Source organism: Brienomyrus brachyistius, unplaced genomic scaffold (genome assembly GCF_023856365.1).
Source record: "Brienomyrus brachyistius isolate T26 unplaced genomic scaffold, BBRACH_0.4 scaffold169, whole genome shotgun sequence".
Taxonomy (NCBI): Eukaryota; Metazoa; Chordata; class Actinopteri; order Osteoglossiformes; family Mormyridae; genus Brienomyrus; species Brienomyrus brachyistius.
In genome coordinates this window covers 188,337-215,762 of record NW_026042444.1, presented here as the reverse complement: position 1 = coordinate 215,762, position 27,426 = coordinate 188,337, and the positions used below count along the sequence as shown (strand labels likewise).

At 46.2% G+C, this 27,426-nt stretch overlaps 1 protein-coding gene across 3 annotated transcripts; it reads right to left on the bottom strand.

The window, feature by feature from the left end:
* Nucleotides 1-22,304: 22,304 nt before the first annotated feature.
* On the bottom strand, nt 22,305-26,981 carry LOC125728139 (uncharacterized). Of its 3 annotated transcripts, none has more exons than XR_007388937.1 (3): nt 26,735-26,978; nt 24,168-25,483; nt 22,305-23,937 (listed from the first exon to the last, which is right to left on the bottom strand). XR_007388937.1 is itself a non-coding variant. In XM_049005212.1 (2 exons), the coding sequence occupies exons 1-2, from the start codon at nt 26,844-26,846 to the stop codon at nt 24,738-24,740; spliced, it is 858 nt and encodes a 285-aa protein (XP_048861169.1). In that variant the 5' UTR covers nt 26,847-26,981; the 3' UTR covers nt 22,305-24,737. The 3 variants fall into 3 exon arrangements, 1 of the variants encoding a protein (XP_048861169.1); XR_007388936.1 differs by having other exon boundaries at nt 22,305-24,167; nt 24,285-25,483; nt 26,735-26,975; XM_049005212.1 differs by having other exon boundaries at nt 22,305-25,483; nt 26,735-26,981.
* Nucleotides 26,982-27,426: the final 445 nt, after the last annotated feature.

Below are 27,426 nucleotides of genomic sequence, written 5' to 3'. Positions count from 1 at the left end.
TGGCTGCGTTTGGTGCTGGATTCAAGGCCCTCCACTTCCATGAGGGCCTCTCTCAGCGCCTCCCGCAGCCTCTGGATCTCCAGCAGAAGGGCTCCTTTCCTCAGCCGGATGTCCTCAAGTTCAGAGTGCTTCTCTGGACTCAGGTCCATGGAGACTGCAGCAGACAGGAAAAGGAGATCGTCAGCGGGTGTGGAGCTCAGCAGGTTGGCCATCTCTGCCAGTTTGGTTGTTGGTTCAACTCCCATGGCAGAGTAATCGTAACATTGTTAAGCCCTTGAGCAAGTCCCTTAGACCCAAGTGCTCTGACCCCAAACTCTCATCACTTCGGACAAAAGCATATGCTGAATATATGTAATCCCAAAGGGCAGTTACAGAAGACCCCAGGACCGGAGTAACATGGGAAGCAATTACTGATGCCTGGAAGCTTTGGGGCATGGAAATAAACTGCATCCAAAGGCAAATGGCTAATAAAGAATGCTCTGAATGCCAGGCATTCGTCCAGCAGTGAGATCGTAGAGATAATGAATAAAGATAGAAAGTGTGAATAAAGATAAAACATTTTGATTGTATTTGCGAAGCGATGCTGGATGTGCTGAGCTCGCCGGGAAGGTCATGTGGTCCGCATTCCCTCCCCATGCACACGTGATCAGCTCAATCACACCGAAATTGTCGGTTTGCTGCCCTTCAGGCAAACAATCTAAAGGGTGTTACGGGAAAAGTAATCGATGCAAGAGCCAATGATGTTCTCCTGGTGCCTACCCTTGTTTATGTTATCGTTACTGACACAAACAATGATGAACGATAATAAGCATTTATAAGCCATGATGACCGCACCATTAACGTGGAGTTGCACTAACGTCTGTTTTTATAGCTAACCAGCAAGTCAACCTCTCACCCTGGTAATGCAACAGCGCCGGTTAAACAATACGTTTACACAGAGTGCTTGTGATCATTGGCCTATACTACGAATCAGGGTTACTGGCTTATCGAGGTAACTTGACGGATTTAAGGTACCACAGTTTAAATGAACTTCATATTTGTTCATCGGGATGTCTGAATCGGTGCTAATCAGTACTACGATGCCAGTTATGCAATGTAGTTTTGATAAAACTTTTCTGTCATTTAACATAAGAGGAAAAAAATATAATTATACTGTAGTCAAATTGGCTGATATAAAATCGTTTAAAACTGTGACAAATTTAGCCTTTATTTACAGTGTATACTTCCAGTCACAAGGTAGCAGATACGGATTTCTGAAATAGCAAAGATAAAGGTCAATGATTAATATCCCTCATCTCTTTTAAAACTATAGGTAAGATGCTGTTTTGATATCCTGTCTAGGGTTGGAGTGTAACAGTATTCACGGGAACAGGGGCGCCGCTAGCAATTTTGGGCCCTATGACAAAATATGAGGTTGGGCCCCCCTACCACACCCATTCAGATCTCTGGGGGCCCCTAAAGGGCGTGGGCCCTTAGAATTGTCCCAACTTTCCCCCCCTTAGCGGCGCCCCTGCACGGGAAAGGGGAATGGGATAAAGGGACAAACGGGGTGAGGGCAAGAAGGGAACACCAGTGGACAAAGGGATATTTTTTGTATTTTCATTTTTTTTCATGTATAATACTGACACTGAACAAATAACCCTGTGCAAAAGACTTTGGGAGTGACCACAGCCAAAATAACAAACAAAATCCCCAACTATCAAGTGCGACCCACAGCTAATCTCACCTAAGTGCAAAAGAAAAGGAAACCAAAAGACAAACACTCCACCTCACTCCCTAACAAAATAAACAGAGTCCAACACACACTTGCAAAACAAAATAGCTAGGGGTGCAACGGATCGCGGTTGATCCGTGATCCGTACGGATTACAACCCACGGTTCGGAACGCACGTGATCCGCGGATTAACTCGTTTTTTAAACTTTTAGATAAATAAAAAAAAAATAACCGCAGATAAAACAGTGTTTTCTGCTGATATTGCTTAAATAATAAATAATTAATTACACAGAAGTCGTGTTTACGTCAGCGGAACATGTGACTCAGTCAACAACGATGGCTAGCGGCGGAACAGAGGAACTCGAAAAGCCTCCCGCATCATCCAAATCTTTTGTATGGGAGCATTTTGGCTTTCCTGTAAAATATAATGATGACGGAAGAAGGGTGGTGGACAAAACAGTTACAGTGTGTAGACACTGTGGCACGAGAAAGCCGTATGAAAGTGGCAATACATCGAGTATGGCCACGCATCTGAAGCGACATCACCCCGGTGTGCAGACAGGATGCAAACCGAAGCAACCACAGCAACAGCTGCTCACCGCTGCATTTAAGCAGCACTTTGCACCAGAATCAGAGCGGGCTAAAGCTATTACCAAATCTATCGGGATGTTTATCGCGGCAGACATGAGGCCATACTCTGTTGTTGAAAACAAGGGTTTTAAAAACCTCCTAAAAGTGCTTGAGCCACGGTACGAAATACCCTCGCGCACACATTTCAGCATGAAGGTCATGCCTGAACTTTACGAACAGGAAAAAAGCGAAATCGTCGCAGACTTATCAGATGCATCCTCTATTTCGATCACCACAGACGGGTGGACATCAAGGGCTACCGAAAGCTACGTGACTGTGACTGCCCATTATATAACAGCGGGATGGGAGATGCAAAGTCCGGTGCTACAGACACGTCCCCTCTATGAGACTCACACAAGCACAAATCTAGCGCAAATCCTGATAGAAGCAGTAGCTGAGTGGAAGTTAAAGAGACACAATGCATGTAGCAATATCCCAGTCACCACAGATAATGCCAGAAACCAAGTAAATGCAGTGACAGAAGGTGGACTAGGGCCACAGATATCTTGCTTTGCACATGTGATAAATTTAGCATACCAAAGAGGAATCTCAGTTAACCAGATGGATCGCCTTCTTGGGAGGATTAGGAAGGTGGTTTCTTTTTTCCACAGAAGTACAACAGCAGCTCATGTCCTTAAAACAAAGCAAGAAATGCTACAGCTACCAGCCCACAAGCTCATACACGACGTCACTACAAGATGGAATTCCACATATGACATGTTGGAGCGCTATCTTGAGCAGCAGGCAGCAGTATACTCTGCACTGACAGAAAAGACACTGAAAAAAAATATCAGAGACATTGTCACCTTGTCTGATAATGATGTGAAAGTAGCAGAGGAGGTCCTTCAGCTCCTCAAACCTCTCAAAACAGTCACAACCCTATTGAGTACTGAAAATGCACCATCTGTGTCCATGATCCTACCTCTGAAAACCAGAATTATACAATCCATGTGTGCAAATGAGGAAGACACCAGCATTACCAGAGATGTTAAGGCTACCATAAGAGGGGACCTGATTTCCAGATACACCAACCCCCCTGAAATACAAGATTATCTTCACAGATCTACTGCACTTGATCCAAGGTTCAAGTCCCTGACTCACATAGAACCAGCCCTACGCGAGAAGACATACACTGATCTCACAACTGAGATTGTGGCTACTGAAGAGGTAAAAAATAATACAGTTATTCATATTATTTAATATTAATATAATTAAGTTATAAAATATTTTAACTATTATTTATGTGAATATTTGATCTTAATTTTGAAAATTACCAGCATATGTTATTGATTGCCTATGAAATATATAACAAGAAATATAGTTAAATAACTCAGTAATTTTTTCTGCAGGGTCAAGCCACAGAGCCAACACCCTCTGAAGAAGACACAGGGCCAAATGCATCTCCTCCACAAAAGAAGGCTGCCATAGAAGAGCTTTTTGGGGATACATTTGTGAAAGAGTCAGACACAGAGAAAACTTTTTACAACACAATCAAAGAGGAGGTAGCATCATACAGGGCAGCAAGCAGTTTGCCAGTGGATGGTGGTAATCCGCTGGCGTGGTGGAAACACAATGAGTGTAAATACCCTCACATTGCAAAAATGGCAAGACACTACCTTGCTGTGCCTGGCACTTCAGTTCCTAGTGAGAGGGTATTCTCCACAGCAGGTGACATAGTGACAGCTAAGAGGTCTACTCTCTCCCCAGAGAATGTAGACATCCTCATCTTTTTGAAAAAAAATTTGTCATTATAAGGTGTCACGACCGGTCGCGGAGGTAAGCGGCGATCGTGCGGTAGGGCGTGGAAGGAGCAGGCAGGCAAGCGGGATAACGGGAAAACGAGGGTTTAATGAGGTAACGGGGAGCAGGAGACATGTAACGCCACTAACATCAATGACAGACACGGGTTAGTACAAATCAGGAACTTAAATACATGAAACAAGGCAGCAGGAAACAAGACACGACTGGGCACGATCAGGAAATCACACGTGGGTAATTAGGGGGCGTGGCACACACGAGGAGCGGACGGAGCGGGCGTCACAGAACCCCCCCCCCAAAGGCGCGCTACACCGGGCGCGCCAAGGAAGGGGGCGACGGACGGGACGAGGCAGAACAGGACCTGAAAGACAAGAGCAAAAAAAATCAATGGGGAACAGGGAACAAGACAGACAGGCAAAACTGACACAGAGGCAGAAGCCAAGACAGGACACTACACAGGACAGGAAAAGCGGACAGACAGACCAGGAAGGGAGAAACAGAGGGAACAGGCGGAACAAAAGGAGCGGGAGTGACGGGAGGGAACGACGGGAAACCAGGAACACAAGGAGCGAAGGGACGAGGGACAAAGGCGGAAGGAGGAGAAAAGACAGGCGGGACAGAGATGGGAAAGAAGGGAGAGAAGGAGGAGGAAGGAAGGGGAGCCCGAGGGAGCCCCAGCGGGCGACGGGAGGCAGCCGGAGGGGCCGCAGGCGGCCGGGAGGCCGGAGCCGGAGGGGACCTCGGAGGGGCCGAGGAGGCAGGGCGAGGGACCCGCGGAGGGGCCAGGGAGGGAGCAGGAGGGAGCACCGGGGAAGGGGACGAGGGAGCAGGAGGGGCCCACGGCGAAGGCCCGGAGGAGGGGGGAGCCGCAGCAGGCGGCGACGTCCGGCGGAGGGCCGGAGGTAGGGGCCCCGCAGGCAACCGAGGAGCCGCCGTCGGGGAGCCCGCAGGCGACCGACCAGGCTCTGGAGAGGGGAGCGAGGCGGGGCGACGAGGCCTCGGAGGGGGACCCGCAGGCGACGTCCGACCCGGAGGGCCAGGACCCACGGGCACCAACCGAGCCCCAGCGCAGGCGAGGGAGGGCGAGCCAGGGGGCAGGGCGGGCGGGACCCCAGCCCTGCGTCTGTGTCCCCTTCCCCTGCGGGACACAGACAGGCCGACCCTAGGTCGGGGTTGATGTCGCCGGGGCGAGGGACAAGGGGTTACAAGTTCGGTCCCCGAGGGGTCCCATTCCAGCTCCTACACCTCCGAAGAGGGAGGAGCCAAGATGGAGTTGTCCGGGACCACCTCGGGGACTAGGACAGGGACTGGAGCTGCTGCAGGCGGAGGGGGCGCCTCTGGAGCTGCTGCAGGGAGAGCGGGCGCCGGGACAGGAACGCGGTCAGGCTGCGGGGGCGCCGGGACAGGAACGCGGTCAGGCTGCGGGGGCGCCGGGACAGGAACGCGGTCAGGCTGCGGGGGCGCCGGGACAGGAACGCGGTCAGGCTGCGGGGGCGCCGGGACAGGAACGCGGTCAGGAACAGGAGCGCGGTCAGGAACAGGAGCGCGGTCAGGAACAGGAGCGCGGTCAGGAACAGGAGCGCGGTCAGGAACAGGAGCTGGCTGCAGTGGGGGCGCCTGCCCGGGAGCTGCAGGTAGCTGCAGTGGGGGCACCTGCCCGGGAGCTGCAGCAGGCGGCTGCAGAGGGGGCGCCTCTGCAGGAACTGGAACGCGGTCAGGAACTGGAACGCAGTCAGGGACAGGAGCTGCAGCAGGCGGAGGGAGCGCCTCTGGGGCTGCTGCAGCGCGGTCAGGGGGCGCCTCTGGGGCTGCTGCAGCGCGGTCAGGGGGCGCCTCTGGGGCTGCTGCAGCGCGGTCAGGGGGCGCCTCGGGAACTGCTGCAGCGCGGTCAGGGGGCGCCTCGGGAACTGCTGCAGCGCGGTCAGGGGGCGCTGGAGCTGAAACAGCAGGCGGCAGCGGCTGCGCAGGCAGCGAAGGCAGCTGCGCAGGCGGATGGGCAGGCGGGAGCGGTTGCTCCGGCGCGGGGTTCACCGGCAGAGGTGGTCGTTCCCCTGTGGGAGCCCCCTCTCCAAGGCGCGCGTCTCCGGGCGCGTCAGGGAGCGAAGGCGGCTGCTCAGGCGTCGGAGCCGCAGGCAAGGGCGGCGGATCGGGCGCTGGAGCCGATTGTAGAGTTGACTGCGGAGGTTGTTGCGCAGGCAGAGGCAGCAGCTGCGCGGGTAAAGGCGGCGGCTGCACAGACGGTGGCAGCGACTGCTGTGCAATCAGCGGCGACGACGGCTGGATGGACGCCGGTGTTGCGGACAACGGCGACTGTCCCGGAGCGGGGTCCGCCGGTAGGGACGGCTGCTCCGGCTCGGGTTCCGCCGTCAGAGTCGGCTGCTCCGACGGGGCAACAGAGGCCCTCTGTAGCTGGAGAAGCTGTTTGAGGTCCCCTGCCAGCCGGTCGAGGTCCTCCCGCTCGGAGGCGGGAGTAAACGCGTCGAAGCCCCTTCTCAGACGGACAGTGAGCGCTTCCACCTCGTCGCTCACTGGAGGTGCCACCTCCGCTAACGCCCTCCAGAACAGCCCCTGGAGGGCGAAGAATTGATTGGCGAGGGCTGCCGTCTTCCCTGGGAGAGGCGAGGGATACGCCTCCGGGGTGGCTGCCGCGGGAGGTGGAACTGGGACGTCCGGCGCGGGTAGGGCAGAAGTAGCCCTTATCAGAGCGCGGGGTACCCGGGGAATAACGTCCCTCATCGCTCTGACACCTCGGTTAGCCAGCCGCTCGGGCCGAAAGAGGTACCGCTCTAAAGGCGGTCGCTGCTCTCCAGTGTGTGGCTCCGGGTCCGGGAAGAGGAAGAGCTCCTCCTCTTCGTCCTCGTTCGATGGCCATAACATCGCTACGGGGCACTCCTTCCTTCGGACCGGCTCCAGGGCGGTAGCCAGTTCGGGTACCTTTTCCTCGTTCTCTGGAGGGAGCCATGTAGGGGAGAGCGAGCAGGCTCCCAGACGGATTGTCTCCTCTGGGATCCTCTTCTTCCTCCGCTTACTCTTCTTCTGTTGGTCTGTCATTCTGTCACGACCGGTCGCGGAGGTAAGCGGCGATCGTGCGGTAGGGCGTGGAAGGAGCAGGCAGGCAAGCGGGATAACGGGAAAACGAGGGTTTAATGAGGTAACGGGGAGCAGGAGACATGTAACGCCACTAACATCAATGACAGACACGGGTTAGTACAAATCAGGAACTTAAATACATGAAACAAGGCAGCAGGAAACAAGACACGACTGGGCACGATCAGGAAATCACACGTGATTCGACCTCGGGCCGAAAGAGGTACCGCTCTAAAGGCGGTCGCTGCTCTCCAGTGTGTGGCTCCGGGTCCGGGAAGAGGAAGAGCTCCTCCTCTTCGTCCTCGTTCGATGGCCATAACATCGCTACGGGGCACTCCTTCCTTCGGACCGGCTCCAGGGCGGTAGCCAGTTCGGGTACCTTTTCCTCGTTCTCTGGAGGGAGCCATGTAGGGGAGAGCGAGCAGGCTCCCAGACGGATTGTCTCCTCTGGGATCCTCTTCTTCCTCCGCTTACTCTTCTTCTGTTGGTCTGTCATTCTGTCACGACCGGTCGCGGAGGTAAGCGGCGATCGTGCGGTAGGGCGTGGAAGGAGCAGGCAGGCAAGCGGGATAACGGGAAAACGAGGGTTTAATGAGGTAACGGGGAGCAGGAGACATGTAACGCCACTAACATCAATGACAGACACGGGTTAGTACAAATCAGGAACTTAAATACATGAAACAAGGCAGCAGGAAACAAGACACGACTGGGCACGATCAGGAAATCACACGTGGGTAATTAGGGGGCGTGGCACACACGAGGAGCGGACGGAGCGGGCGTCACAATAAGGTTTGGCCTGTTTTCAGTTCTCAGGTTGTTTTTCAATTGTTGCATTGAAGTATTCAAGTATTGAGAATTTTATTTAAAAATTGTATTTATTCAGCTTTTTCAGTTATTTCTTGGTTTTATTTTTGTAATTTATTTTAGTTATTTTTGATAAAACCAAAAGTTCCTTGCCATACTGTTCTTGTAATAAATGAGAAGCAAATTACATTTGACTCCTCCCCTTTTTGCTGATCCGAAAATTGATCCGATCCGTGACTCAAAATCTGTGATATGATCCGAACCGTTAGTTTTGTGATCCGTTGCACCACTAAAAATAGCAGTCACTCCCTATGCAGCAATACAATCACACATACATAACATACACACAAGTCAAAGCAACAAGGGGGCTAGTGAAGACGTAAACCAAAGAAAACCAAGCGGGGAGACAGCAAGCCAAACTGAGGTCGCGGGGGGGACCGGAGCCTGTCCTTGGAACAACAGGCGTAGGCAGGAACCAACCCTGGGCAGGAGTCAACACTCTGCAGGGCGCAAACACTCACAACTCAGATTTGCCAATTAACCTACCCTGCGCACTTTTGGACTGTGGGAGGAAACCGGAGCCCCTGCTGGAAGTTTTTCCCCATTCACCAGATTATATTGCCAGAAGACTGAAAATTAGATATCAAATACTAGAGTGACATAAAAACAAAAAACAAGTTTGCTTGTAATGAGACGCAAAACAGAAGATTATCTCTTTTTATATTTTGAGAAAACATTTTAACATTTATCCAACCGGTCAAATGGTTTAATACTTCATACAGCAGCATTTCTAAACTCATTCCTCAGCCCACCAGACAGCTCCACGTTTTTGCTCTGTCCCAGATCCCTGCATGCATGAACCAAACAGTCACCTTTTACTGCTGTGCTGAGAGCTTGGACAGAGCAAAACTGTGGATCTTTGCAGTGGGGTCCAAGGACTGGGTTGAGAAACCCTGGCATAGAGGAGACTGCAGTGAGAGCCAAGAAAAAAAGAGATTAGAGAGGAAGGTAAAATGCTTCCATTAGCATGGCAAATAAGCTGCAAGTACAGACCCTGTGCTTCCATTACAAACAAAAAGCCTGTATGACCCTCCTAAACACACGTCAGCTTAACTTAATCAGGGGAAATAAGCATAAAACTTGGCAAAGACTAGACTATGAAAAAGGAAGGTGAACATCATACTTACACGAACTTCTGCTAAAGCAAATGGACAAACCCCTTTTAACTGAATGAAGTTACTTTAAAAAATCAATAATCCAAAAATAAATCAATAAAAATTAAGAAAAACACAATCATGCTTTGAACTAATACTGCAGTCAGTCCTAAATATTCCCATGACATTCTTTTCGTCACGACGCACACTCGGTACATACTGGTTGAAAACCATTTATAATCCTTCATGTACCAGTCTATGATGGAGCACCCCAACCTGGGCCACCCATCCAACATGGCAGATTTCTGCCCCCTGGCCCCAGAGACTAGCAGACTAACCTCAGGAAACAGGGAACCAGGGGGACATGGGCCGCTGACTGGATGGGCGGCTCCAGAATGAGGTGAAGCAGAAGGTAGACTCCATAGCAGAGGACCGAGGAATGTAGACCAAAACCAGGGAACCTGAAGTGGCAAGAACACAAACCAGGACAGACATATAAAACCCAAGCAAAGGCATCAGTGGCACAGCCCACCAGCTTGTGAAAGATGGCTACCTGGCATCATGAATCCCTAAATCAAAAACCTTTGTGATGGCAACTTTACCACCCAGGACTGATCCCTCCTAAAGACCTCAAGTTTCAATGCAAGGTTTCCGAAAAGTTTTGAAACATTACTCCATGTGACTGCTGTGGTATTGTTCCAGGCAGGGAAAACAACTTAGGAGAACATTTCCGTGCATGTTGGGTGTTTGTGGTACTGTTGGGCTGAGGGGGTAATTGAGTGACTATTAACCTTTGAAATCCAATTATATTATTTAAACAGGTTAGTAGTTAGACAGTGTGATTTAGATGAGGATAAGGATGTTTTATTGTCATTACAAAATGTGTTCTACATGAAGGGAACAAAATGAGGCACTCAGATCCGGTGTATTAGCAATAATAAAATAAAAATAAAATCGAAAGAACAATACAATGAATAATATGGAAAAAAATTAAAGTAAAATAGAATAAAGACATTAAGATAGATTCCATTAGGAGAATTTAACCATGGATGTAAAGTGAGCAGGTGTGAGTGTAGCAGAGATTACTGAGGTCTGTGTGTAATAAAGTATATGTGACACTGGCTGAGGAAGCAGCAACGTGTGTGTGTGCAAAGTCACAGTAATAACCTGCAGCACTGAGGGATCTATTGCAGCGAAGCCCTGACATGTAACACTGGTGATGAATAGCAGTGTTAGATATAGGTATAGTGAGGTACTTATAATTATAGTAGGTGTAGGATCAAGGTCTGGATTAGATTTAGTTAGAAACATACAGGGCAAATCTAGATAACACATACACACACAGATTACATATAAATATAAATTTAGGGGCAGTGTGTAGCTCGGTGGGCTTTAAGGAAACACAGACTACACATGGAACAGCAATGACTGAGCTGGGGAACGCAGTGAGGGCAGGCATATTTATACACAGCACACTAATCAGCAACAAAACAGGGGTACAGGGTTAGGATGGAGAACTATAATGGGATACAGGAGAATTAGGAGGGTTACAAAGTGCCAGCAGCGCCCTCTGCTGGCATGAGTGGGAGGAGACATGAAAAAATAAGAGATTACAGATCATGACAGGAGCACCAAGCACAGCAACAGTGGGGTCATGCTCAATTATCACACCACATATATGAGAAAACATTATGAAAAACTGTTCCCAAAAATTGTTCAAACATCAGCATGACCGAAACATATGACTGGTTGTATCTAGGCTACACTGGCACTGACAGCAGAGTGTAACAAATTACCAGCTACGACATATATCTGATGATTCAGAAGAAAGACAAATTGAAGAAACAAAGTGGTTAATTGTATAATAATCAAATCATTTCATAATCATGTAATACATAATATGTCACGATGGGAAGAGGGACAATCAAAGAGCAGCCTTGTGGGTTTTATTGCTGAACCAAAAGACATGAATAGAACCCAAGAGGAGGAGGAGAGCACAAATAGGAGGGAGGGAGGAAGGAATAAGCAGGAGGAGTTGGGGAGAATCTACTAACACGGGGAGCAGAGAGGGGTCCTCCTCCTTTTTGGGTGAAACTAATTGCTTGTGACATGGTAAGAGGCAACTTCTTTCTTGAGAGAATTTCTTTAAAGGGCAAGACAACCAAAGCTGTAAATCTAACAGGAAAAAATACCCTTTGTAGAATTCTATGTGAAGACCCTCTGGGCCAGGTGCCCTGCCGCTCTGCATTGTTTTCTTTGTATGTACAACTTTGTACTCCATAATTTTAATATTTTATCACGAAGCCTGAAGAGCAATATGAACTATATCATGCTTTAAGTAAATTGTCTCATCCTTTATTAGATTTAAACACAAACACAATCCACAGCAAACTGTACTTACAGCCTTCATCCTGCTCTTCAGTCTCTGACGTGCTGCATCTAAATGGGGACTCGTCAAAAAGCCAAGTGGAGCTGTCATGAATGAAGGCCTTATTGAAGCTTCCCCTGCCTGACAGCAGGTTAGTCTCTCATTTGACTAAAGTATATTTAACTTCTACAGAACTTTGCAGGCTCATCTAGGATGGAGAATTTCTGCTGCTGAGCGCATTTTGACCTTGAGGAGCAACTGGCTCTCATCCAATGCAACAGTGAGTTAGAGGAGCAAGTTAATACGCCTTTTAGGGAGAAGGTGTGTACGCCACTAGCCGGGAGGGGGGAGAATGAAGAGCAGAGAGGTCGAGAGAGCTGGGTGACCGTAGGTTGTAGACGCAGGAAAGGGTGTACACACGTTGCAGAGGCGGCATCACCTGAGGTGACTGTGTCGAACAGGTTTCAGGTTCTTCCAGCTTTAGAGCCGGAACGGACTGGGGAGGCAGGTGGGCCCTTGGGCACTGAGGAGCCCCCTCCCCCCAGGAAGAGGGAGGTTGTGGTAGTGGGGGATTCCATTATTAGGGGAGTAGACAGTTATGTGTGCACGCGTGATAGAGGGTCCCGTACGGTGTCTTGCCTGCCTGGTGCCCAGGTAGGAGACCTTCCAGATCGTGTGGATAAGCTTTTGGCCCCAGCTGGGGTGGATCCAGTTGTCGTGGTGCATGTTGGCACCAACGACATAGGCAAGGGTAGAAGGGCTGTTCTGCAGGATAAATTTATAGAAGTCGCCAATAAGCTTAGAAGCAGAACGTCCACGGTGGTATTCTCCGAAATACTCCCCGTGCCACGTGCAAGTCAGGCTAAGTTAGCTGAGATAAGGAAATTAAATGCGTGGCTAAAAGGATGGTGTAGGAAAGAGGGGTTTAGGTTTATGGGGCATTGGAGGACCTTCTGGAACAGGTGGGACCTGTTCAAGCCGGATGGGTTGCACCTGAACCAGAGGGGAACCAGTGTATTGGGGAGGCGTATGTGTAGAGTAGTTGAGGAATGTTTAAACTAGGGACTGGGGGGGCAGGGAGGTTAGTTAACTATGTCAGTGGGGGGAAACGGAAAGCCCCAAATAATCATATTGTAAGTGGGCACCGTAATAGGCCTACCCTTTGTTGTCTGTATTTAAACGCCAGAAGTATTAGGAATAAAATTCATGATTTAGAGGCTTTTATCTCATCGGACTCTTATGATATTATAGGAATAACTGAAACGTGGTTGAGTGAAAAGGATGGACAAGAATATAATACGGATGGTTACACGTTGTTCCGTAAGGATCGTATAGGAAAAAAGGGAGGTGGTGTTGCAGTATATGTAAAGGAAAACTTGCAGGCAAGGGAACTTACTGATATAAATAAAACTACGGAAGCAATATGGGTAAAATTAGATGCTAAAAACTCAAATAGCCTAATTGTCGGTGTTTGTTACAGAACACCTAATATAGCTGCTGAGGAAAGCAGATTGTTATACAGTGATATTAGGACTATGAGCAATAAAAATGATGTGGTAGTTATGGGTGATTTTAATCTACCAGGAATGCAGTGGGACATTGTCACTGGCTCTTCAGAAAATGAACTGGAGATGGTGGAATTAGTACAGGATTGTTTTTTTACTCAGTTTGTTAACACCCCTACCAGGGGAGATGCCATTCTTGATCTTGTTCTCTCTAATAACCAGGACAGGATTGGTAAATTAGACGTTTTAGAACCACTTGACAGTAGCGATCATAACATGGTCAAATTTGAGGTTAAGTTTAGTGTTCGAAGAGCTAAGTCCAAATCAAAAATATATAATGTTAGGAAGGCTGACTTTAAGTGTATGAGACTAAAACTAGAAACTGTGAACTGGATGGAGTTAAATAACAAAACTGTTGAAGAGGCCTGGGAATTTTTTAAAAGCACATTATTGCAAGTGCAAGAGGACTTCATACCTGTTTCCAGCAAGAATAAATCTAGGAAATTGAAACCTAGGTGGTTTACTAGGGAAATAAAGTATAAAGTAAGGAGGAAAAGGGCTTTGATCCAGCAATGGAAAATAACTGATGATGACAGAATTAAGCAGGAATATCTAAGTCTACAGGCTGAGTTAAAAAATGATATTAGACGAGCTAAAAGAAATGTCGAAAGGATGGTTGCATTGGAAGCTAAGGATGACGTTAAAAGTTTCTTCCAGTATTTTAACTCTAAAAGAGCTCTAAAACCTGAAATTACTAATCTGCAGGATAGTAAGGGTCTTATAATAGTAAACGACATTGATATAGTAAATTAGTTCAATGATAGTTTTGCACGGGTATTCACTGTTGAGGACCTTAGTAATTTACCAGTTATTACCTATCCAGCATTGTCTATAGCTAATATATATATAACTGAAGCAGATGTTTTGCAAAGCCTAGCTAAGCTCAAAATAAATAAATCACAGGGCCCTGATGGCATCTTACCTATAGTGTTAAAAGAGATGAGGGATATTATTTGCCGACCCTTAACTTTACTGTTTCAAAAATCCTTATCTGAAGGTGTGGTACCTTCTGATTGGAAGCACGCCTTCATAACGCCTATTTTCAAAAAGGGGATAGAAGTAATTTGTCTAACTATAGGCCAATCAGTCTAACTTGTATAACTGGTAAAGTTATGGAGGCTATAATCAAAGAGAAAATGGTAGATTACCTGGACTCCAATAACATTTTGCGGGATAGCCAGCATGGATTTAGGAGAGGTAGATCCTGTTTAACAAATCTGTTGGAGTTTTTTGAGGAAGCTACTCAGGAAGTTGACGATAAGAAGGCCTATGATGTCATCTACTTAGATTTCCAAAAGGCTTTTGATGTTGTCCCCCACAAGAGGCTCCTACTTAAACTCAAAGCGACAGGTATTTTAGGTACCGTAGTGACCTGGATTGATAACTGGTTAACAGATAGGAAACAGCGAGTAGTTATAAGAGGCACAATGTCACAGTGGGCTTGCGTTCATAGTGGGGTACCGCAGGGTTCGATTTTAGGACCACTATTGTTCCTAATTTACATAAATGATATGGATACCAATATATACAGTAAACTGGTGAAATTTGCAGATGACACCAAGGTGGGTGGTGTAGCAGATACTGAATTAGTGGCTCAGCAGCTACAGCGGGATCTTGATTTAATTAGTGACTGGGCCGATACCTGGCAGATGAAATTTAACATCGATAAATGTAAGGTACTCCATCTAGGGAGCAGAAATATAAAGTACAGGTATTTCATGGGTGTCACTGAAATAAAGGTAGCTGATCATGAGAAAGACCTTGGTGTGTATGTTGATGCTTCCATGTCCCATTCTCGCCAGTGTGGGGAAGCAATAAAAAAGGCCAATAGGATGTTGGGGTATATCTCCAGGTGTGTGGAGTTTAAGTCAAGGGAGGTAATGCTAAGATTATACAATTCCTTGGTGAGACCTCACCTAGAATATTGTGTGCAGGTTTGGTCACCATATCTTAAAAAGGACATTGTGGCCTTAGAAAAGGTGCAGCGTAGGGCCACAAAAATGATTCCTGGTCTTAGAGGAATGTCATACGAGGAACGGTTACTTGAGCTAAATCTGTTCAGTCTCAAGCAAAGGAGACTGAGGGGGGACATGATCCAGGTATATAAGATTCTAACAGGTTTGGATGCTGTTCAACCAAATAGTTACTTCAGCATTAGTTTAAATACACGAACTCGTGGCCATAGGTGGAAATTAGCGGGAGAACATTTCAAGCTGGATTTAAGGAAGCACTTCTTTACACAGCGTGTAGTCAGAGTATGGAATAGCCTTCCTGATAATTTAGTGCAAGCTGAATCCTTGGGTTCCTTTAAATCAGAGCTAGATAAGATTTTAACGACTCTGAGCTATTAGTTTAGTTCTCCCCAAGCGAGCTTGATGGGCCGAATGGCCTCCTCTCGTTTGTATAGTTCTTATGTTCTTATAAGAAGAAATTCTCAGAGGGAGATACGAGTCCTAGGTGCCTGCTGGGTACATATTGAAGACAGAGTTAGGACCGACTCCAATAATTCTGCACTGTCTCCCAGATTAGGGGAAAAATTGTATTTTACTGAATATTTCATTTATGGAATTTTACCTTAGACTTGGTCAGCAGACATGTGGATAGATTTCAGAACTACAGACGGTCTGTGGGTTGGGGGGGACAGGCAGGTTGGCCGGTGGGGGGCACGCGGAATGCTCCTGGGGGTGTGGTGGGTGTGCTTATATGATTTACAGGAGCCGAGGCTAACAAAGGCACTAAACTGCACAAACAGCCTCCTGTACGAAGTTTTACATGAAAAGGGGCCATGGGCTTGTTGGCGCCATGTTTCTTAGCAGACTGACTAATACAGCCAACTGGACCCGTCTACCTCTTCAAAAACATCCATGCAGAGTTTCCTGCCTGTTTCTGACAGCTTTCACTGTTATTCTTTTGCTCCAGTCCTTTGCACTTTTCCAGGTTTTAGTATCTTGACCTTTACAATCTGGAGGATTGCTACCCTCCAACTAGCTGTTTTGGGTCAAAATGGCCCCATCTGTGTTAATTTGCATCATTAATTACAGCATAAATCAATACATTCCAGATGAATTTTAAGGTAATTTCAACAAAAGCCTGTAATATCATTTTCGACCACCATGTGACGCCACAAGCCATTGGAAAACCACTAAGCTGTCAATAAGAGATTTGGCAGAACTGGAAATATGATGTTAAATGTATCACAGTGCAATAGTTTTAAAAATAAATCAATGACTTTGCACGACTATTTTATGTGTTTTGTCAAATAAAAAACCTGAAGTATTTGAACTTGAACTGATACTGAGCAAAATATTACCTCTTACTTATATGAAGGTTCGCATTATCTATGATACTGGTGCCAAACCTGAGGATGATCTGAGGTGCTGCTCAGTAAGAGACATGGAGCGATACACCTGAAGAAGCAGCAGATCTCGTATTGCAGGAATTGGAAAGCAGTAGTACAGAAAGGGACAGTACTGAAGTAGGTGTGAGACCTCTGTTGAGGTTTCGGAAGTGGAATTTGCAGAGGAAGAGACTGATATTACTAAAGATGTGCAGATGTGCTGGTAGTCAAAAGCACTGGACGGACATGGTCCAGGCAGGATTACAGCACAGTACTCAATGAAAACCTCTCTGCGGCCAACCAGGCTCTGCATTCGGCAAGCCAAAGATATCCTGTCCAACTTTTTATTCCAAGATCAATGGAAAAATCAACATTAGCAACCTGGAGGTAAGAAGGAAATTCGTCAAGGACTAGAAAGAAATAACAGCAAGGGAGTTTAGGGCATATATGGGGCTTTTAATATTGGCTGAGGTTTTCAAATCCAATTAAGAATCAATCAAAAGTTTATGAAGTGCGAAAATGAGACCGGTGATTTTTCTAGCTACGATGCCCAAACAAAGCTTTTGTGACGTGTTGCTGGTTATCTGCTCTGACGATCGTCAGTCCAGAGCACTCAGGAAATCCAGCGACAAGATGGCGGCGATCTGCAAAGTATGAGAGCTCTGGGCAAACATCATTCCCCTGATGCATATCACCATTGTCACACCTGCTTCTGTTCATGGGTAACTAATATCTTCTTTATTACTGCTTCACATCGATCTACATTGTCACAACAGTTTATAGTTTTTAATTACCAAAAAAAATCATATTTTTCCGAACATGTTGCCAATACGTATGTAGTGAGTATCAATTTCATGTTCGTGTTCAATGAATCATAATGAATCATTTATTTTAGTTACTATATTTACTCACGATTTGTACCTGAGTAGTGACTGTGTTATTAAGTCAGTAATGAATAATATTGTAAAGTGCTATGAAAAATGTCTAACGTTTATATCTGATTCCTGTACTTGGCATCGGATAAGTATTCTCTCCGTCTGCTGTTGCAGTCTGCTGCCCATTTTGACAGCATATGCTCCGAAAACTGGGCAGATATGGAATTAAATTTTGGGCAGCCTGCGACTCCAAATTGAATTACTCCAGGAGAATCGAAGTGTATATCGGGAAGTCTTCTTTTGGGGGGGGGGACCCTCCTAGGCCCCTTTCCAGATGAGGCTGAACTCTGCCGAATCACAGGACTAGAGGGTCTGGGAGGGCCAGCAGGGCAGGAGGACATGAGGGGTTGGCGGGCGATGAGAGAACCGCAGAACAGTAGAGCAGCAAGGAGACAACAGGAGAGGAACATGAAGATGACAAGGGACATACAGGGCAAGAACAGAGACTGGCAAACCCTCTCTGGGAGACAGACATTCTGCCTGCCGCTTTCTTGGGCTCCTGTTGATACTGGTGACCAGAAACTGGGACCAGAGTAACCAGAGTCTGGGATGAAGGAGGGACCCACGTATCAGGACCCAGGGCACTCTAGCAGGACATCCTCTGGATCCATCTTCTCTGGGCTGGTGGCAGCCTGCAGGCATGTGCCGGTGGGACATCAGGATAGAAAGTGGGCACCAGCAGGCCGTCAGGAGATGAGGTGGGCACCGGCTGGACGTCTGGGGACATTGACGTGGGTGCTGGCCAGGCATCAGGGGACAGAGAGGTGGACGCTGGCCGGACATTATGGAGCAGTGTGGCAGGTGTCGGCTGGTTACCAGGGAACCGTGTCAGATTCTATGAGAAGCCTAGAGGCAACCAAGGCCTCACCTGTGTTGGACACTGTGGGTGCGGCCTGAGCGGCCCTCTGGGCCGGGAGCCTTAAGTGCGGATGTAACGACTGCAATGGCTGGCTCTCCTGGGCCAGATGCTGTAGATGCAGTGTCTTTCAATCACGAGTGCGCTTCCCTAACCATTACGTCACCACTGCTCACTACTATGTGTACTATTAAAAGAGGCAGTAGGGTCTTGTCCAGCCAGCTGACAAAACGTTTCCACATTTAATTGGAACGAAGGACAGTAGGAAACATCTGTATTGTGTGCAGACTTCCAATAAAACCAAAGCAAAGTCCGACCTCTACTGTGGTCCAGCACTCTGACAACCATAGAACTAGGAGTGAAGCCTGTTCTTCTGTGCTGGAGAGCTTTGGGGAGCATGTTTTGGTGAACAGGGGGATCACAGTAAATCCCAGAGAAGCATCATGTTGTCAGACTTCAAGTGACAATGAGGACGCACGTTGCCCTACGGCAAACGACATGGAGACGGCGGGCTCCTTTTCTCCAGAGCACCCCACCTCTGCGGGGTTCAGCACACTCACTCCATTCCAGAGGGCCCTGAGGATCTCCGCTATAGCTGTCACACCCTCCACTTGGGAGTCCGGGGAGAGGGCGGCTATGCCATCCGTCAGAGATGGGCCATTCTCTCTGGGCAAAGATGTACTGCGGCCTGAACCAGCGACATTAGGTATGCTGGACACAAGCAGCAGTGATCGGCAGTAGGGACCTGGGGAACCTACTGGGGCTTGTCGAGTTCCGTCAGTCTGTTGGGTGCCAGGATGAACGACTCTGGGAGCAGGTGTTGTCAGACAATAAACTGGGATTTACTGGGATCAAGATGGGAGGCTAGGGAACAAGCAACATGGAGGGCACCACATCAATGGCGAACACAGGGCCAGGAAGCACTTATACAGGAATAACAAGGGAACAGACTGGAAGTAGCTGGGAGTGTTTAACATGAGGGATGGAACGAGACACGAGACCAACGAGCAGCAGGCATGGCTTATTAGAGCCACGTCAGGGAGGTGGCAGGACATGACGTTTGGGGCTATGGTTAGGTTTAGGATTAGGGTTAGGTTCAGAGTAAAGTGTTTGTGGCAGAGAGCGGTCAGTAGTACAAGGACACGACTACACCACCTGGGGAATTTCACCACAGGAAAAATTACTCTAAATTAAGAGCACACAAGTTCATTTACCGAATGGAGCTGGAGACGTGTTTGTACTATTAACAGGTTGTTGAAAATATAAAACAAAGAAACAAGACAAGCGCTTTAGCATCAACAACCTTAAAAAATAAACCAGCAACCAGCCTTTGGCCACCGGCTGACTAAACCCAAGCAAGAGACAGGTGTCCGGGGAAGTTGATCAAAAGGGGGAATAGAGTCCCCTAAACTAACACACACACACACAGACACACACACACAGACACACACACACACACACACGCACACACACACACACACACACACACACACGCACACACACACCTGTGCTCCACCACACTGATCCCCACACAAATATACTGCACAAGGTGAAAGTGTGAACACCACCACCCCAGACCAATCAAATCTTAGTCAGCCAGATCAATCGAGGCAGCCACTGCTCAGCCTCCCAGAAAATACCACAATCTAACCAAGAATCTGAGTGTTGAAAACTATGAAGAGTGCAAACAATGAGTAACAGAATACAGGCTGTCCCTCTGTATCAGTCCCAAACAGAAAGAAAGGGCGGCCTAAAGTCTGTTAAGTCGCAGAACTAGGGAGTGAAACAGCTCCAAATGCAGGAAAAGGTGCGACGATCCTTAGCGCGTTCCAAGGCTCCCAGCACATCGCCGATGTCCCACCGAGGATCAGGAGCTTCAAGCAGCAGTTGTTGGGCGACATCGGACCGGCTGAGGACAAGACAAGACAGACGGAAAAGAAAAACTGACGTAGGAAACACAGCAGCCACAGTGCAGGTTCAAACTATTATTGTCTGACAAACCTGCTGGAAGAGGCATAAACTGAAGCTGACGAGCAACTGAAACTGTAATCCTGGCAACAACCGTAACTACAATTAAAACACATCAAGTAAAGCAACTGACAAGTAGCTATAGGCCTAGTCACCAGAATAACTTGCAACCACTGGAGCTGCAACACAGACACCAGAGAAACACTGCAATATAAAATATTACCATTAGCCATTTAAATCAAGCAGAGGATTAACGCTAATTAAAACAGCCAAACCTCCCACCAAGACACAGAATAAGTGTGAACCTCAGCCAGCATGCCAGCGTACCACGGCAGACCACTGCGGTGCGGAAGGGGAGTTACCGGACCGGGAAACGCCAATGACGCCTCCACACACTAGGGGTCCCCACACACACTTACCGGAAATAATCAACAAGTCCTACCCGCAAAATTCTACACTACTACAGTTGGATGGCCCTGGGATTTTTATCCAGAACCCCAAGGCTCAATGGAAGTACCGCGAGATTCTTAAACCCTTACCTGAGGGAGGAGGCTTCCAGCATAAGGAGAGGTTCACCAGAATCCCCGGGCTAGATGGAGATCGTTCATCCTTTACCTGGGGAATGAGGCTCCCAACTCGTGGTGACTTACCCAAGCCCTGGTGCTGGATCATCATTCAATGCTTACATGGGGAAAGAGAGACCTTACCCTTGGCCTCCAAGCCTGGACGTACCCTGAGCTCTAGACCCAAGCTTAACCCTAACCCATAAGCATAGGTTCGCAGCATGAACGGTTCTCACCTGATACCAGAAAACCATACATGTTCTTAATCTGAAAATCAGTTCATCGTTTTCCCAGAAGGTGGCAGCACATCAACACTGCAAGCTTGGCACATCCCTTTGGATACAATGAGCTATCCTTATATTTTGAAATTTTTTAAAACTTATTTAAATCAGTAAAATAAATTGCATCCAAAAAGGATAGAATCATGACTACCCAATACCCCTTAGCACCATGTTAGTGTGAATGGAGTTTTCACTCCAGCCCTGAGGGATTCAGAGCAGACACAAAAGATTGTGAACCCATGTGTAATTTACAGTGAAAGGTGACTGAACACAACGCACAGCCTGTTATGACTCCACTGTTCACCATGGTTCAGCACCATCTATATTTCTATTATTTTTAAGGTATTTTACTTGTGGTTTTACACTTAACATGGTATCGACAGGCTTGCTCCAAAGAGATCTCATTGTATTTACACAGTGACAGTAACGCTGCCTTATCTTGCGAGAGGAAGCAGCATATGGGTGCGCTGCTAACATTAGCATTAGCAAACCTAGCTGCCTAGCAGTGTTGGTAGTAACTCATCAGTGTAATTCCACTACTTTTGTTTGCACCATGTATTTCAACATCGACGCGATGTTACTGTGATCACTATGCAACCTTTAGCCCACTGTTATTTTCCTTGATTATGTAATTATACAGGGCAGGTCAGGCAGAGGGAGCAGACACTGATGCAGCACATTGATGACCAACCACACGTCCAAACTGCTGGCGATCCTGGCCGGCGACCCCCCAGGCAGACACACGGTCGAATCCCACCCTTATTATAATTACTTTTATATGCAGTAATTGGTAATTAGCAATTTTCAGTAGCTTGCACAAGGCTGCTGACTAGCAACGTTATTCGTTGGCTGAATCCGAAATAGCTGTAGTGCTACGATGCTGGATTGTTACAGGGACAGTGATAAATGCAGACCCCTTTATTCTGATTGCGTTAAAAATCAAATGTTTTTACTCAGATTTCATCCATTTGGTGGTGTGCTCTCTATAATGTGCCATGTTTTTCTAAAAGAAGATTTTTTAAAAAAAGAATGGCAAAATAGAGCAGCGCATTGAATTGTAATGCCTGTATCTTGAAACGTAGCGTGTTGTCAGACTCTCCGATACACAGCTCTATGGTCCATACAGAGGAGATGAGGAACATGCAGTCTGCTAAGTCACGTGGTTACCTTTCGTTAGGTGGCTACGTTTACATGCCTTAACGCAATTAAGATGTTTTCATGTAAACAGATTAATCGGGGAGCTCATTTATAAAGGCTTCGTGTGACTGAAAAAGACGAGAAGCATTCATACATACATTTATAGGAAGATTTTGGGATTTACAAAGAAAAACGTTTTGTGAAAAAGACAAATCTTGTGAACGAGGTTGAGAGATGCTGTTTCGATAGAATCCTGTAGAGGGCACTGTGTATGCTAAATCGAAGGCTCCAGGAATGTATTCGGCATTTATAATCATAAACAATAATAATTGAAATATTTGTGGGCACATGGCAATTGGCTCTGAGATTAAAGTTATTTAAAATGAATTTGTTTAAATTTGTGGGCCGGCATGGTGGTGCAGTGGTTAGCACTGTTGCCTCACACCTCTGGGACCCAGGTTCGAGTCTCCGGTTTGGAAAATGGATGGATGGATGTATGATAGAATGATTAAGCTGTAGCACATTTCAAATAATATTTCATTTGTAACACATTTGTTCTCCAAACTTCTACATTTTTAACCTTTGGCCACAAGATCATCTTCTTCCTGCCAGTATCTTTTCTTTTCCTTTGATCCTCGGTTGTTGGAATCTGCTCTGCTGCTTGGAAGTTCCCTGGGGAGTTAGTGTTGGGGGGGTTCTGGTGGAATGTGACCATCGGCAGCCATGGGCTGGATAGCGCTGTGGTGCTCAGCCTGGCTCTGTGCCCTTCTAGGGGCTCTGTGTCCTTTGTTAGCACAAACATTTTGCACACCTGACATTACCATGCATACAGTATTTCTCGTATTTTACAAAATACAAAAACACTGATCAAAGTCTGTAGAAAAAAACATTTTATTTCATGAACTAAGTCAAATATGAATGATAAAACACAATTAAAATACTTTTTTTGAATACATGCCTCAGAAATTGCACATCCCTGATTGTGCGTTACCTTCATGCTGCCTTGAAATTTTTGATTTCTTCACTGTAGCCCTATGTTATACATCCATCCATCCATCCATTTTCCAAACCGCTTATCCTATTGGGTCGCGGGGGGTCCGGAGCCTATCCCGGAAGCAATGGGCACGAGGCAGGGAACAACCCAGGATGGGGGGCCAGCCCATCGCAGGGCACACTCACACACCAGTCACTCACACATGCACACCTATGGGCAATCCAGCGACGCCAATTAGCCTCAGCATGTTTTTGGACTGTGGGGGGAAACCAGAGTACCCGGAGGAAACCCCACGACAACATGGGGAGAACATGCAAACTCCACACACATGTGACCCAGGCGGAGACTCGAACCCGGGTCCCAGAGGTGTGAGGCAGCAGTGCTAACCACTGCACCACCATGCCGCCCCCCTATGTTATACAATCTAATCTTAACCTTATGTTAACTGATCCTATTTTTATTTCTTAAATATTCCCTCCACCACCCCCCCTCTAAGGAGGACTGCTTTATTTACAATTAATCTAATCCTATGTTATACAATCTTATCTTTACCTTATGTTAACTGATCCTATTTTTATTTCTTAAATATTCCCTCCACCACCCCCCCTCTAAGGAGGACTGCTTTATTTACAATTAATCTAATCCTATGTTATACAATCTTATCTTTACCTTATGTTAACTGATCCTATTTTTATTTCTTAAATATTCCCTCCACCACCCCCCCTCTAAGGAGGACTGCTTTATTTACAATTAATCTAATCCTATGTTATACAATCTTATCTTAACCTTCTGAATTAATCCTATTTTTATTTCTTAAATATTCCCTCCACCACCCCCCCTCTAAGGAGGACTGCTTTATTTATAATTAATCTAATCCTATGTTATACAATCTTATCTTAACCTTCTGAATTAATCCTATTTTTATTTCTTAAATATTCCCTCCACCACCCCCCCTCTGAGGAGGACTGCTTTATTTACAATTAATCTAATCCTATGTTATACAATCTTATCTTAACCTTATGTTAATTAATCCTATTTTTATTTCTTAAATATTCCCTCCACCACCCCCCCTCTAAGGAGGACTGCTTTATTTACAATTAATCTAATCCTATGTTATACAATCTTATCTTAACCTTATCTTAATTAATCCTATTTTTATTTCTTAAATATTCCCTCCACCACCCCCCCTCTAAGGAGGACTGCTTTATTTATAATTAATCTAATCCTATGTTATACAATCTTAAGCTTACCGTAACCTATCCTATCTTAATTTTATTCTATGTTATCTTATCCTATCTTTCTTATCTTATGCTATGCAATCCTATCTTATTCTTATACTATGTTATCTCATATAATCTTATCCTAAACTTATGGTAATTTATCATGTCTTTGTAAAACATAAAATGGCATACAAGTTAAGACTATCTTAACTTGTCCTATCTTTATCTTATTCTATACAATCTTAACCTTATCCTATCTTAAGCTTATCCTATAGTACCTTATGCTATAGAACTACATGGTAACATATCCTAATTTTATCTTATCCTAAGTACGTATGACAAGTCTCGTGTAATTATGTGCTGAATCTACAGGGAAATGTAGCTATGTGCATCTGACTGATAGCCCATCTCCACACCCATCTCCTGAGCCCTGGGCATGGTACTTAGCTGCTCCAGTGCATCAATAGGAAAGATGAACTCATCTTCATCAATCCTACGCCTCTTGGTTGAATGAGTACCCTCATTATCCTCATTCTTCCCCTGTTTCGCTAAGTTAATTTCATTTAAATGTCTGTTCCAAAACTCCTGACACCAGTACTCAGTAAAGCACTTGGCGTCATAGGTCATTTTAGAGTACTTTGTTACATAATAGTTATACAACCAATAGAATTTTTCCAGGTGAGATGAGGCGGCTACAGCCTGTGCTGGAGCCTGAAGCAGAGGGGTCAGATGAACCATGCCTGGAGCTGAAAATGGATGTGGAGCTGGGCTTACAGGTGTGACTAAGTGTGGGGATAAAACAGAGGAGCCCATAAAAAGAAATGGGGATGAAACAAAAGGGGAGGGGACTGAAGACGGAAATAAAAATGAAGAGGAGGAGAAGGTTGGTGAGCTGGGCTTAGGCTCTAACCCCTTCTGTTGGTCATACCTCCTTCTTCGCCCTGACCGGCCTCCCGCCGTTTTTCTACGGCGGCCTGTGCCCTGCTGACCCCTGCTGGTTGCCACCGGGATGGCAGCAGATCCAGGAGAGGCAGACGTGGTCAGGGAGCTGGCTGCCGGCGGCCTGGTGCGGCACTTCTTCCGACGGCCAGCATCACTGGAACTGGTTTGTCCTTTGGGATTATAAAGACAGGGGACAGCATATTTAATTTAAATGAAACATTATGTCACTGTACAACAACACTACATCACAACCATCACAGATATCACACTTGGCAGTCGGTATTGCACACTAAGAAAAATTCCCCCGTCTTTATTGGATACAGGAAACACACGCTTGGGAAACTTATGCGCTGGTCTTGACTTGGGCCGTCTGCGTTTCAGCAGGGGAACCTGACCTATAAAAACAAGCCAGTTTGTGCACAGATTCCCTGATATGCAGAACAACAGCGAAAAACAACACTGGAAAGGTTCATGTGCATCAAATATAGCAGCCCACTCAATCCAAATGCTGGCATCAACAACTGGCTATTAAGTCAAATCCTTTACATATCTTACACTTTCCATAAGTTGCATTATTTATTCACTCTCAAGGTACCAAACTAAGATTTATGCTTTTTCTGATTACTACCGCGTTTCCCCGCAAATAAGCCCTAACATGATTTTTCAAGAAGCTCGTAATATAAGCCCTAGTTATTGTCCCATGGATTGTACGGTAACTAGAATGAGATGCGGTTATACTACGAGAAGGCTACATGGACAAGAGGCGCTCATTTAAGGACAGAGTTATTGCTAAACATGAGAGATTGGGGACACTGGTTCTACAGGAAATTGAGTTGCGAGATATTCAGGACGGAATTTGGAACTTGGAGATTTACAATGATGTTCCAGAAGAACATGACATTACGACTATATTTGAATAAACATATGCAGTATACAGCAGAATTTTGTTCATGAATAAATTCACCGTCAAATTGTTTACATGGAAAGATACTGTTAGAAGATGACATAATGTCTGTGTTTGAATAAATGTGGATTTTTGTTCATGAATACCGGTAAATATACTGTAGCATGTTATACTATACGCGTCATTTGGAACAAAAATGAATATAAGACCCTGTCTTATTTTCGGGGAAACGCCGTATATTAGGACATATTCAGCTGTTACTTTACCACTTCATGATGATTTTCTCTGATGTTTAAACACAGCACAGCCACAGATTTTACTGATTTCATTATATAATGTAGTAGACATGCAAAAAGACTCCCGTATATTAAAGCTAAAGGTGAACTACTTTATTATTTAGACATGTACTTCTAAAACAAGATAATAGAACAGAAGATTCAAGAAGACTAGTCAAGCATATTCTGACTTTAACTCTTTAAGTGCTGAGTTAGTCTGGGCATCATTTTGCCATCCTTACCTCGGCCAACTGGACCGGGGATGTATTCCGGGGCGATCCGCACACTGACTGCACCTGTCGGCAGCAGCCAGTCAATCCTCTGGAGATTCACGGTGGTTTTCACGATGGACATCTTTCGCGTCTTCTCTCTTGCTGATAAACTGCAAGTCTGAGCTGCTTTAAATGTTCAAATGAAAACTCTAAACGGAATAAGAATTGTTATGATTCGGTTGCTAAGCTACGGTGGCCGATTGGTGTCAGCGCGCTGCAAAGTCTTCAAACGCTTTAATCAAATGACAAAACATACGATCTACATTTACAAAAGCGCAGAAACGTAGAAGTACCACAAAATTTTAAGCGCTGAAAATCCGCTCACAACACAGTTGTGAAGTTTCTGGGTGACAAAGAAACAAGACGGACCAATTATGGTTTAATTGTATATCGAATGTTTACGAAATGTCGATATCTTATCAAAACAGGATATAGAATGAAACACTACATTATATCAATCAATCATTCGGTCGCCATTAAAGACATAGAATAATATTCCTTCCTTGTTATAAGTAACACGAGAGCTGCGGTCTTGAAGTTGCACAGACTCCCAGAATTCATAGCGATAATTACGCGACCCATTCAATTAGTGGGTTTTTTGATAATTGGGAATGGGGAGGAGCCATTGGGTGCGTTCGACTTGGCTTAGGTCTGACTGCAGC

Excerpts from the sequence above, each read along its gene's own strand:
- LOC125728139 (XM_049005212.1), bottom strand. The coding sequence starts at position 26,846 with ATGTCCATCGTGAAAACCACCGTGAATCTCCAGAGGATTGACTGGCTG. Across the intron at positions 25,484-26,734 it reads CCCCGGTCCAGTTGGCCGAG|GACAAACCAGTTCCAGTGAT; the intron begins GTAAGGATGGCA and ends ATAATCCCAAAG.